At 43.4% G+C, this 13,039-nt stretch overlaps 1 protein-coding gene and 1 pseudogene across 1 annotated transcript; both read right to left on the bottom strand.

Annotated features, from left to right (window-relative positions):
* Positions 1-440: 440 nt before the first annotated feature.
* On the bottom strand, positions 441-1,388 carry LOC105820720 (olfactory receptor 2M2-like). Its single transcript, XM_012657266.1, has one exon. The coding sequence runs from the start codon at positions 1,386-1,388 to the stop codon at positions 441-443; it is 948 nt and encodes a 315-aa protein (XP_012512720.1).
* A 5,749-nt stretch (positions 1,389-7,137) lies between these two features.
* LOC105820712 lies at positions 7,138-9,761 on the bottom strand (annotated as a pseudogene).
* Positions 9,762-13,039: the final 3,278 nt, after the last annotated feature.

Genomic DNA, 13,039 nt, shown 5'->3' with positions numbered 1-13,039 from the left:
AGAGCAACTTAATAATGGCTAAAGTCTCAATATTTACTAAGATGCAGGCATTGTTATGGCCACTTTTGAAGTAGGAACTTCAAAACATATTTTAAAAAATAGGAACTGGAGACTGAAACTGGTACATCCCCTAGCAGTATCATAGACTCTTAGAACAGAATCAGGAAATATTTTAGGTCTGGAAATGACCTTCAACGCCAAATTCAATTCCTTAATTGGCACAGAGAAGTTAAATAATTTTTTTTTTTTAATTTTCACAGCCGGCAGCTGTCTCAAGTATTTAGATTCTCACATCAGTTCTGCTAAGTTATTATATAAGTTAAGGTCAAGAAAATACCTTAGGGGATAAATATTGACTTCTTAGATCCTAAGTATGGAAATGTGGCTCGCCATCTATCTTGTGGATTGGAGTTTCTGTAGCTGCGGGAGGCTGCTTGTTTCTACCTCAGAAAGAATCCTCTACCCATTAATTTTCTGAGAGCAGCCAGCACCTCCTTGTTCCTCAGACTATAAATAAGAGGGTTGAGCATGGGTGTGAAGATGGTGTTGATCATGGAGAGTATTTCCTGTTCTGAAGTGTGAAAGGAGTGAGGGGTCATGTAAATAATCATGGCTGGTCCATAGTAGAGGCTCATTACAGCCAAATGAGAGGAACAGGTGGCCATGGCTTTCCTCCTGCCCTCTGGTGAATTCATGTGGAGGACTGTGAGGAAGATGAGCAGGTAGGAAGACATGATAAGTCCTAAGGGAAGAAGAACAAACACAATGCAAATGACAGACACCGCCATCTCATATAAGGAAGTGTCCTCGCAAGAGACCTTCAGGACAGCAGGCATCTCACAGAAGAAGTAATGGATTTCCCTGGAGCCACAGAAGGGGAAGTGCATGGTGTAGATGGTATTGATGAGGGAATTTAGGGCACCTCCACTCCAGGACACTAGGGCCATCTGCAGGCAGATTCTGGGGTTCATGATAACCGTATATCTCAGTGGGTTGCAGATGGCCACGTAACGGTCATAGAACATCATGGTCAAAAGGAGACACTCACTACCCCCAAGGGCAAACAAGAAGAAAATCTGAGTTCCACAGGCAACTTTTGAGATGTTTCTCTTCCCAGAGAAAAAGTTGATGGCCATCTTTGGGACTGTGGTGGAAATTAAGGCCAAGTCAATGAGAGAGAAATGGCTGAGTAGTATGTACATGGGGGTGTGGAGGCGGAGGTCCCTCCAGATCAAGAGGATCAGGGTGGCATTCCCAGCGACGGCGGCGACATAGAGCAGAAGGATGGAGGTGATGAGGATGCTGATGTATGGCAGCTCTGGGAAAAGTCCCAGGAGCAGGAAATCAGTCAAAGTTTCATTCCCTCTGTCCACGTTCTGATCCCTCATACTGGCACTAGAGGCTGTGGAGAAAGCAATAAAAATGTGTGATACTGAGGAGTTGTGCTGGCTTTTATTTTTCTTAGAACTTTATCAGAAATACTTTCTTTGAACATCAGTATTGGTGCAAGGGGAAAAAAAGGAAAAAAAAAAGAAAAACATTTTTTTAGCAGCTGAGACCAGAATATTTATTGGAGAAGTACTCTCTTTATGGGAAAATTCCTTGGATGCGAAAGGTGAGGTCCTGAGGCTGGAGGCTGAGAAATTTAAAAATCTTGCATGCAACAGTAACATGGCTTGGGGCATGGTGCAAATGTGAACAGACCAGAGGAGAGGGGTCAAAAAGAATTGACTGAATTCTTTGAAAAATAGTGGTTGGTGAGAAATTCCCAGGGCGAGAATGGCTGAATGTCTTTTAAGAACAGGAATGTATATTATTCATGTCAATATTGTGTGTGTGTGTGTGTGTGTGTGTGTGTGTATGCGTGTTGTTGGTGTGTAAATGCCTTTCACTATCTTTGAACTTTGGAAAGTCTACAGCCTTCTGTTGGGTGTACTGTGGAGTAAACGAGCAGGGCAGGGCAGTGTCTGGCATTTACGTTGGCACGTAGAAGGGACAGCGCACACGGATTGGCAACATGAACCATACAGCGAATGAAATCATCAGAAGCTGCAACTCAGAGCTGGAGACAGTAAGCTTCCTCCCAAACCCTCACTCCTAAGGAGCCTGTAGGAAATTTGAAGAGATGTCAGGGTTTTCTTCTTCATGTGGCACACATTTGATTCAGTTTTATTCAAATCTGAAAGGTTGTGATAACCCCAGCTGATACCTACTTTGCACACAATGGCACTGGTTATAATTACGGAGCTGGATGTCAGATGAAATGCTATGCCTAACTTTTGGCCTCCTTTTCCAAACCTGAAACAATGAAATAAGAGATGAGAGGTGCTGGTCTCTTATGTTCTTTGTTCTCTCTGTCTGATGACCACAGGACACCCTCCTAACCCCATGGGCTGTTCAGGACACCCACGGCCCCTTTGACGTTGCTTCCCCCAGCAGAGCCTCACTCTCTGTCTGCTCCCTTGGGCTTCGGGACCTGGGTGAGATAGTTCTCCCGCTTGAGCAGCAGCTGATGAGGTAATTCCTTTGAAGATTGCTTGCATTGTAAAGCACATCAGATGCTGATGTGGGAAGGGCCTTCAGAAGTTTTCTAGAGGGAATTATTTTTAATAGACTTTTTTTTAAGGGTATTTTCAGGTTCAAAGAAAAATTGGGAGAAAACTACAGAGATTTCCGTATACCGCTGCCCTGCCCCACACAGGCACGGATTTCTCCACTGTCAACAGCCCCAGAATGGTGCTTGAGGTCCATAGGACCTGCATCGACTAGCCATTATTACCCAAAGACAGTAGTTTATATTAGAGCTCACTCTTTATGGAATTTCTAAGATTAAACAAATCTAGTTTTGATCTTAAATGCTGACTGGCATTGGAACAACAGATGTTTTGGTGAATGGGCCGCCCAGAATAACTGGGTGGGGGATTGGCACTCTTTGTCAACAGAGCCTCCACCTGGGCCCGCACAGAACCTCGTGTGCCTGGGCAACGTGCCTGCTATCCCACCCCGCCTGGGGAAACTTGACTGTTTCCTTGACGTTTTGATCTCAGTGCTAAGACATAGCACCTGGCATGAGACACCGCTCAGTACTGCAGAAGGAAAGAGAGGAGGAGGAGGAGAGTGAAGGAAGAAACCTGTTAGGACCAGTCTCTGCTTGAAATTCCATGGATATTGCCTGCTCAAGGGCTAAGCATGGTATTACCTTCTTGAGTCTGGTTCAAAGTGGAGGGACATCTACGGAAAAAAATACTCTTGATTTTCTCAGAATGTCAGCACATGTTGGTCTTGAAGCTTGGGTGGACTGACACACGACTAGCGTGTGTGGCTAACCCTCTGTGAAGGCTGATTCTAATTAGACTTTGGTGGTGCAGGTTTGGTTCTGCTTGGTTCTCTTCTGGAACCAGGTGATGCCAGAGTGATACCGTTTTTCACTAAAACCTGAACAATTAAATAGAAATTATTACTTAAGGAAGAAAAATTAATTAAAAAATAATTATGAGGTTTAAAATACAATAATAACTTCAGCGCTAAGAGGAGGTCTCTGTTTTAAGTACTTTGTACTTACTAAATACTTGCCAATTACTTTGGCAAACACTGGGCAGTGTTTATTTTGCAGATAAAGAAGCCCAGCAGAGAAGTTATCCCACTTGCCTAAAATAAAATGAGTATCAAATACAAAGCCTGGATTTGGACCAGGTGATCCGACTCAGAGGATGACCAGCATAGCCATCTTGTTCCCTCCTGTCCCTTCCCATCCTGACTTCTCCCCTGCCATATACACTATCCCTTAGCTCCCACCATATCTGGGGCCACCCATGCCCCCAGTCCTCCTCCCATCTCTCACCTTGACTGAGAACCAAGTCAGGAACGGAGCACCTGGGATAATGTTCAAGGAGGGAAGGCGAATCAAGTGGGGAAGGACGTCGCTTGGTGACCTTCTCTCTCTGTTGCCCTCAATGACTCTCCTAGTTCAGACTCTCCCTCCAGGTGAGGCCTCCAGCCCCAACTCATCTCTGTACTGCCTCCACGTAGAACCTACGTCCTTGCTCAGGTGAGATATCTGGAATCCCCAGATTGTAGATTTAGGGGCCTGTGGAAATCAAACTCTCATAAATCGCCGGAGGGTACAAATTAACACAGCGTGAGAACTGAGCTTAAGAACTGGCCTGGCAGTGAGCTCCAGGCAAGGACCAGATTATTAGTCACAAAAAGACAACCGGTTTGTAATCCTGCTCATGAGACCTCAGAAAACAGAACCTCCCCTAAGGGAATCAGGCTTATTCTTTGCAGAAATCCACCTGGGGAATTGAGTTGATATGCATGGAGGGAAACACAGCCTGACCAATGGATACTGCATTGCAATGGGCTATGATTGTCCCGAAAATGAAGAATAAATACAAGATTGTGCCTTAGGCAGGGGAACTACCTGACAAAGGCAACGCCTGCTGTTATGTAACCACTTCTGGGGGCTCCCTCGGCCTTTGTCCTTCAGAAATTCTGCCCCAGATGTTCATTAACTCTGTTCTCTGATAGCTGCTTGGATTTCTTCCAGATCCCAGAGTAACTCTTCTAATCAGGTGGAAGGGACCTTAGAGAAAGAACAGTGATCAAGTAGCTCAGTGCTGCACCCAAGGAAACAGAGGTCAGCAGTGCGCACTGGCCAGGCGGGTTAGAGGCACAAGTCCTTTCCAGCCGAAAGACCCCAGTGCGGCCTTTGTCTCTCTTCACACACAGACCTAGACTTTGATTTGAGAAGACAGTGCCTGCATAGAGTGTCCAAGGATACTTTTGAAAATGGTTGGAATATAAAGTCTGTTCAATCTCTTAGAGTGTTGGATAAAATGGCAAAAATGTAAGTAGTAAAATACACAAGAGATGTAGAAATCAAGCTATGACATAAAAATCTACTTAATAAGAATTCTAGAAAGAGGCAAGAGGTCACACGCGGAAGAGGAAATTGTCGAAGAACAACCACGGAGTGATTCCCCCGGAGCGCGGGGAAGCAGCGGGTTTTTAGCTCAACACGGCACAGCGTAGAGTGAGGAGGATGAAACATACTTACCCTGGTCTCCATGAGGAGGAATTTCAGAATTTCAGAGGAAGGAATATCTATGAAGATCTTCTGGGGTCAGGGGGACAAATGATTTTGACTCTTATTCCTCTCTCCTAACAAATCAAATGAGAGATAAAAATAAAAATATTATGAGACATACATGAGTTCAGAAAATGTACTTCTGGTAGACTATTCTAGGGAAGTTAGTTGATAATATTCTCCAGGAAAGAAGGTGGGAAACTAGGAAGAGCAGGGCACAGGCTCCCAAAACCCCAGGGAACTGGCCCAGGATGGGTCGGCTTTCCTCGCCACACTCCCAGAGGCCGTCACCCGCGTGGCGGCTACAGGGACAGCACCCTTTCCCAGCGCAGGCTGAACTCTAAGGGAGACGAATGAACCTTCATCCACTAACCCACCCACGGAGAGAAGCTAGAAGCAGATGGCAAATGGCTTTCAGTCTGTGGCTGCTTTGGGATCTTTGCCAGCGTCAGAAACAAAGGGACCTGGGTTTAAACAATAGACAGGAGTCGGGACATCAGGCGCGGGTCTTGCAAGAGAATCCGCTGGGCAGAAACTCCAGAGAGCTGGGGCCATTAAAGGGTGAACACCCAGGGAAGTGCAGGCTATTACAAAATTCTCCTGCAGCGAAAGGAGTAAACCAAAGTGCTGTGGGTTGGACAAGACTAGAAAAGGTTCCTTTTCTGAGAATTGGCACCTGGTGGCTCCTTCATGTGCACTTCCAGTTAAAACTGACCCTCCCCTGACTGTTTAAGAAAGCTCTTGCGGAGAAATCCAAATGGTCTTGGTTTGGTGACCCCTGGAGCGCCACGCAGAGCGAAGGCCAGGCCACTCTGAGACACACGTGAGCAGCCTCAGATAAAAATCCTCAAATAAACTCACAGCCCAAACGTACAAGTGTTTCCGAACGACGGCGCCGGTTCGCAGTCCTTCGCCGTGTGGGAGACTCCGGCTGCTGCGCACGCGCACACGCACCACGTCTTGCCAGTCCTTGTTGTAAAACATCATTCTAGCAGGTGAGTAGCGAGGGTGAGCACTGCGGTTTCTATTTGGATTTTTCTGATGATTAATGAGGTTGAGGACTTTTTCTTAATGTTTATTTTCTATTTGGGATATACTCTTTCTTTTACAGGTTTACATATAAAGCTCTATTTAAAGTTTTATTTGTACAGATTTATGGGGTACGTGACAATTTCGTTACATGCATAGATTGCGTAGTGCGAAGTCAGGGCTTTGATATAGCCTTTAGTGGCGTCTCTGTTTCATCTTTTGCCCATTTTGCTCCACCGACATACTTGTGTAAGTTTTTTCTCTCACCACGTTTGTTGAAATCTCTCATTCACTGATGAACTTTCTCATTATAATACTTTGGAACTATTCCTTTTTGTTGTCATTCCAAGGATCTTAAAGTGATTGAAATGACATGAAAACACCAAACTTTCTAGTGTTGTTTTCTTGTTAATTGGTAAGAATCCTTTATACATTCTTAAATCAGTTCTTTATTTTTAATTAAATTAGATTAAATTTTATTTTTTGGACTCTGTTTGAACCAGGACAAAACAAGGTCTACATATTGTGATTATCTGATGTGTCCCTCACCTCACTGTCTTTTAATCTCTCCTTATATCCTTCCATCCCCTCTCTCTTTTTTTTAAAGCACTTCATTAAGATGTTTCTCACAAAGTAAGGGAAACTAGGGGAAAACTTATTTACTAGCAAGAGAAAAATCACAACACAAATGAAAAGCACCAAAGAGAATTTGGCATCATAACTCTGAACTCCAGAGTACCTTGTTTCCGGCTCCTTCAATCCACACCATAACGTACTATTCAAAGCTTTCACACATGAGTACTGACACAGCTCATCAAACACAAATCTTCCCTTGTAAATACACAGGTTAAGGTTAAATATAAAATACCAGCTTTTTACAAATTAGTACCAAACCAGAGTAGAACACAAATGTTACTGATTGAAGAACCAATAATTCCTTTTTTACTTCAGATGAAATTAAATGTTCAACAATATTTTAAAGACTGTTCTATTCAGGCTAAGATACAGCCATTTTTCATTTATAGGAGAAATGTACGAGCAGCACCCTTGATTACAGCCCTGCAAATGGGGCATTTTCTCAGAGAAGGGGCCCCTTCCTGGCACACCACCAGATGACCACAAGGAATAAATACAATGGAAACCTCTTTGTCCACACACACTTCACAAGCTCTTTCTTCTTGTAGCCTCCTAATTGTTCTTCCAGTGACAGTCCTGAATCATCTTCTGTTGGAATATACTTCACATTCTTATCCACGGATAAGTTCTTATGGAACATAGAGTCAATTTCTTTCAGGTGGTTTTTGAAGATGTTGGCTGCGGCATTTCCTTTAACTAAAATGGTATCAATCAGTTCTCTTGCTTGTAAAGGTACCTGTGTTTTTGTTTAATAATATCATGTTTCTGCGTGTTAGTTGCATTGCCCTTTAAAAGCTTATCCAGGATTGGAAGCCCACAGGTCAACTGTGGAAAGAGCCATTCGATTCTTCCGAATTAACAAGTCGTCTGATGCCATGTCTTCAGCTTGTCTCTCCCTTTCCTCTCCTTGCTTTCCATCTTCAGCATTAGGAAGTGCTGACACAATATCACTGACTGTTTTCAGTCTCCCCAGTTGTTAGGATTTTACTCTAAACTGTCGTTTTACTGAGCTTCTCCTACAGCCCATTTCCAAGGCAGATGTGTGTGTTCAAGATGTGTTCATCGTGACTGCGTCTTCTGAAGAACGTTCTCCAGATCCAAAATGAACAATTGGTGGATCAGCATTTTCATCTCTGGGAGTGTCTGAAGTCAACAAGAGCTGTCCAAGAAGATGAGGATATGTAGCTTGAATCTCATCGACAAACCCCTGCCCGTTCATGCATATCAACAGCTGACACCTTGGAAGCCACTTGGCACGTCCTACCCACGATCATCTCCAGGTTCCCAGCACCTCAAGCCACCAGCACAACAAAAGCATTTGACATCATCATTGTGATCCACATAGTAAAAACCAGCACTCGCCAGCCGCTCAGGCTGCACAGACACCAGACGGCCAGTACGCAAGTGCTCTCATTCGAGCTGCAGGTGTCTGCATGCTCAGATTCGAAACGCTAAACCTCAGTGTTTCTAGAGAGTTTTCCAAAAACGGACAGTTGGGAAAATGTCTCCGGTGTTCTGACATAGCATCATCCTTTGGTTCCCAGTTACTTGCTTCCCACCACAAGCAGAGCAGGCTACCCTGTCTCAGGTCCTATATAATAAAAACCAGCTCTTGCCAATTCTGATGGTGACAAAAAGGTAAATGGCCGCACACGGTAAGTAAGAAATCTGGCTGCTTCTGTGCTCACTGCATAACTGTGGGGCTGAGTCCTCAATGGAGAGAAGTCTTTGACTGCTCTAGAATTAAGAGGGTTTGCTGAAAGGTTAGAATAAGAACCCTGAATGAGCCACTATGTTCCAAAGTGGGAGATAATGAACGTGCAAACGGTTTCCATCGGAGAAGTAGTCTTAGAGGTGGAGCCCCCGCTAGATGAAACCCACATCCACATACAGCCGTATATGTTTTTCAACAGCACTGTCTCCTTGTTCCGGTCACCCAGCCTCAGGCCACAACAGAAGCATCTGACCTTGTCATTCACACCCGTTTAAAATACCAGGGCGAGCAAGACTCCCTTCTGAGACAGGAGCACCAGCAGGGAAGTTGACATGCAGACATTCTGTGGGCTTCACGTGAAAAGTCATACTTCATTTTTTGTTTGTTGCCATTGGTCCAATTTGACAAGATTGGGCTGTCTTCCACTGTCCTCTTGACTTTTTGATCTGAGGGACCTGGGACAAGTCTTCAGGAGGTAGTTTTGTGCACCAGTAGGTGACTTTTTGATCTGAGGGACCTGGGACAAGTCTTTGGGAGGTAGTTTTGTGCACTGTTTGGTGGCTAAAACCTTCACATGCAATTTCTCCTCTCTTCGCACTACATTAGATTTTTACCACAAAAAGGGAAGCAAATCATAGACCCTTCCTTATTTAGAATTCACTACTCCTTCTGCACTGGATTTATATGAGTTTACACTCAGGTAGAATGAAAATCTCTCCTCAATTACCAAGATACTACTTAGACCTCTTTGGGATTATAATAAACTCTTTTAGGTAACTAAAGTGCTATTGACTCAAATTTGTCATAAAATTCACCTAAAGGCCTGAAAACGTTGATACAGTTCTGAAAATGTGTTAAAATGCCTTGATTTTTCAAGGAGATTTATATTCTCAAAATTTTAAACAACTATAGAATACCTAAATTATGCCTTGAATTTACTTTGTGTTACAAGCTATGAAGCCTGGATATCAGGCCAAGTGCTGATTATGCCACAAGAGTAAACAATTATATTCACGCTTCTTTCCCTGAAAGCACTTTAATACATCCCCCCACCAAAATCTCATTTCATTCTAGTAAACTAAAGTAGTTACAGTCTTCATATGGTCACACTATCTAAAAGCTAATTTCACATGGCTTATCATCAGAGTGTTTAATTCAGTGGGTTATATTAGCTTCAGTTAACAACTTTTGAGGAAGTCAACACCCAGAACCTTTGTTGTACCTGTGCCTGTTACAGTGTGTATGATGTCGAATTAATTTTGCTTGAAGTTCACAAACTGCAAACTCTTTCATCTTTGTTAAATGTTATTTATATTTGTTTCCATTTCCCGCAGCAACATTATTTGTTCTTCCTAATTTTGCATACCACTTTATTGTACTTGATCAACTGAAGGTATCTTCTCATCAACTTAACTAGTTAACCATAAGATTTCCAAAGCACACACTTTTTACACTGCATTTAAAAATTAACCTGTTCTTCATGTAAAGACCGTTCAGCTCAAGTATCAGTTATGTTGTAATTAAAGATGAATCAATTTATCAAAAGATACAGGTTGTCCTTTCTAGTGTTATCAAAAATTCCTAACAAAACATTGTATTACCAACAGAATTACTGCTTAGCATGATGACCCAGCCTTCTTTCTGAAAACTCTTCAATATTTTAATATATAATTCATGCACAAAATTACACTCCACAGAATTCAAGCTATATCCCTTTATAAAGCTGCAGTGTCTGCATAATGCAATTTATTACTGCAGGGAAAAATGGGAGGGAAAAAGACTTCAGGGCTGTACATCACAGAGCGGCGCAGCAAACACAGAAGTGGCTGCCTGGAGGCCTCAAAAGGGGAACCAGCGGCGCCCCCAGGAGAAGCGCCCCCTCCCACTCTTTTTGTGTTAGGAATATTTGTTCAATGAACTGGATTTTTTAATTTAGTGTTTCCTCCCATTGTCTGCTTTTTTCCCTCGATTTCATCCTTGTGTCATTTAACATCTTCCTCTTTTGTATCTCCTATAAATTGACAGGTAGATCTACCAGCTCGATAGGTTCATATCTGCTTTCCTGGCAAGACTGCTCTCGGGCGGTGCTCCGTTCTGCCATTCAAAGTGGCGTAATATCTAGTTTTCTTTTTATTTGAGGTTGGCAGCAGTGGCTGATCAATGCTTAGATCTGTTAATTCATCAGGGGTTGCCAAATGGTGACAGTTAAATTTATCATCCTTTAATCTTTATTCTTGATAATATTTCTACAAAGAGACACGTCACCTAATCACCTCTTTGGTATACTCAGATTTCACACAAGAAAGGCAGGATAAATGCCCAATTCTTCTCTTTTATTTGAAGGTTTTCAAAATGAGTTGGTTCCTTGTATATTCCAATGATGACCTATCAGGTTTTTATTTAATTATCATTGTGAAAGTATTATTTAAGTAGATGATATGTCTCAATCCATTGCAGTTATTATCTGTAACAAAGGTCAAATCTTCTCATTTTTGGACATTAGCAAGATGGCGGACTAGGAGGTCCCAGCCTCTGTCCCGCCAACAGAAACAATGATTTATCAACTACACATGGGTGAAAATAACTTTGGGAGTGCTCTGGAGTACACTTAGGAAGCTGCGGCAACCCAGTGGAGCACAAAACCAAGGATGGTCACACACAAAAATGTAGGAAGCTTCTTACCTGTGGCACCCCATACGCCAGGCTGGCACAGCTCGGTGCGAAGAAGGATACCCTTGGTCATGACCTCTCCCCATTGGAAAAAGGAGAACAGGCGGACACCCACAGGGGCCACCACCAAGTGCCCCAGCAGTTTTCACTGACACTGACCCTGGTTGATGAAGCTGCCTGGAGTCCACGTGGCTGTGCCTTCCCCACCCAACAGCAGGAGCTGCTGCTACACCCAGCCCCACGCAGCCACTGCTGTCTGGCAGACAATCTTTATTGAGGTATAATCATACCTCAATAAAGCTGGGAAATAATCCTCTGATGCCAGTGTATCTGTGTGGTAACTGAAATAGTGGGGATTATGGCATAAACGTGCGCACAAAGTATCTCATTGTAGTTTTAATTTGCATTTCTTTGATGATTAGTGATATTGAGCATTTTTCATGTACCTGTGGGCCATTTGTATGTCTTCTTTTGAGAAATCTCTATTTAGGTCTTTTGCCCATTTTTAAATCAAATTATTTGGTTTTTTGCTATTGGGTTGTTTGAGCTCCTTATATAGGCCTTGTCAGAGGGCGGTTTGCAAATACTTTCTCCTGTTCTGTGGGCTGTCTCTTCACTTTGTTGACTGTTTCCTTTGCTGTTCAGGAGCTTGTCTCGTGACGCGGTCCTGCTTGTCCATTTGTGGAAGCTTAAAAAAAATTGAGCTCATAAATATTGCCAGAGGCGGAAAAGGCCGTGTTGAGAAGGGATAAAGAGAGATGGTCGATGTGTACCAAAGTGCAGCTGGATAAAGGAATGAGATCTAGTTTTCGGTAGCAAGCAACCTCTCTTCGTCCTAGCTCCTCCGTTCTTCTGAGCCTCTGGTAACCAGCACTCTACTCTCCACCTCCACAAGCTTTTTAGCTTCCACATGTCAGAGAGAACATGTGATATTTGTCCTTCTGTGCCTGCATTATTTCTCATAACACAACGACCTCCAGTTCCACTCATTTGCTGTGAATGGCAGGATTTAATTCTTTTTTATGGCTGGGTAGTATTCCACCATGTGTATACAGCACATTTTCTTTATCCATTCATCTGCTGATGGCCACTTAGGCTGATTCGGTGACTTGGCTGTTGTGACAAGTGCTGTGATAAACATGAATGCACAGATATCTCTTCGATATACAGATTTCCTTATTTTTGGATATGTACCCAGCAGTGTGGTTGCTGGAGCATGTGGTAGATCTATTTGTAGGTTTTTGAGGAACCACCATGTAGTTTTTCCTAGTGGCTGTATCCTAATTTACATTCCCATCAGTCAGCATTGTACAGCATTCCCCTTTCTCCACATTCTCACTCACATTTGCCATTTTTTGTGTTTTTATGATAGCTATTCTAACTTGGGTGACATGATATATCATTGTGGTTTTCATTTATATTTCCCTGATGATTTAGTGATGTTGAGCATTTTTGCATATGTTGTCGGCCATATGTATGTCTTCTTTGGAGCCATGTCTATTGAGATCATTTGCCCATTTTTTCAGTCAGACTATTTTTTTTACTTTTGTGTTGAGTTGGGTGGTATCCACAGCTGCTTAGGGTCATGTGGTGATCAGGAAGCTCCTGGGGGTCCTGGGGAAGGCATGCAGAGGTGGACACCGACCAGAGGGGCCTGTGTCTGGTAGGTGGCTGCATCGTCTAGGCAGCACCATCAGAAGCAGCTGTCTGAGACCCTGAGGGCACAGCCAGTGCTCACGCAGCCCTCTGGAAGATCAAATAGTGCAGGTCCCCACCACCCAGCAGACCCATCACTAGAGAGTAGACCAGACCTGACTCTTCCAAGGGGCCCACTGAGGGTCCAGTGGATTCTGCTTACGTCTAAAACATCCTGCTCTCCTACCCTACAAACACGAAGCCAT

The sequence above is a fragment of the Propithecus coquereli genome, unplaced genomic scaffold (assembly GCF_000956105.1).
Source record: "Propithecus coquereli isolate 6110/MARCELLA unplaced genomic scaffold, Pcoq_1.0 Scaffold1141, whole genome shotgun sequence".
NCBI lineage: Eukaryota > Metazoa > Chordata > Mammalia > Primates > Indriidae > Propithecus > Propithecus coquereli.
The sequence above is the reverse complement of the archived record's forward strand: the minus strand, read 5'-3'. Positions and strand labels throughout refer to the sequence as shown.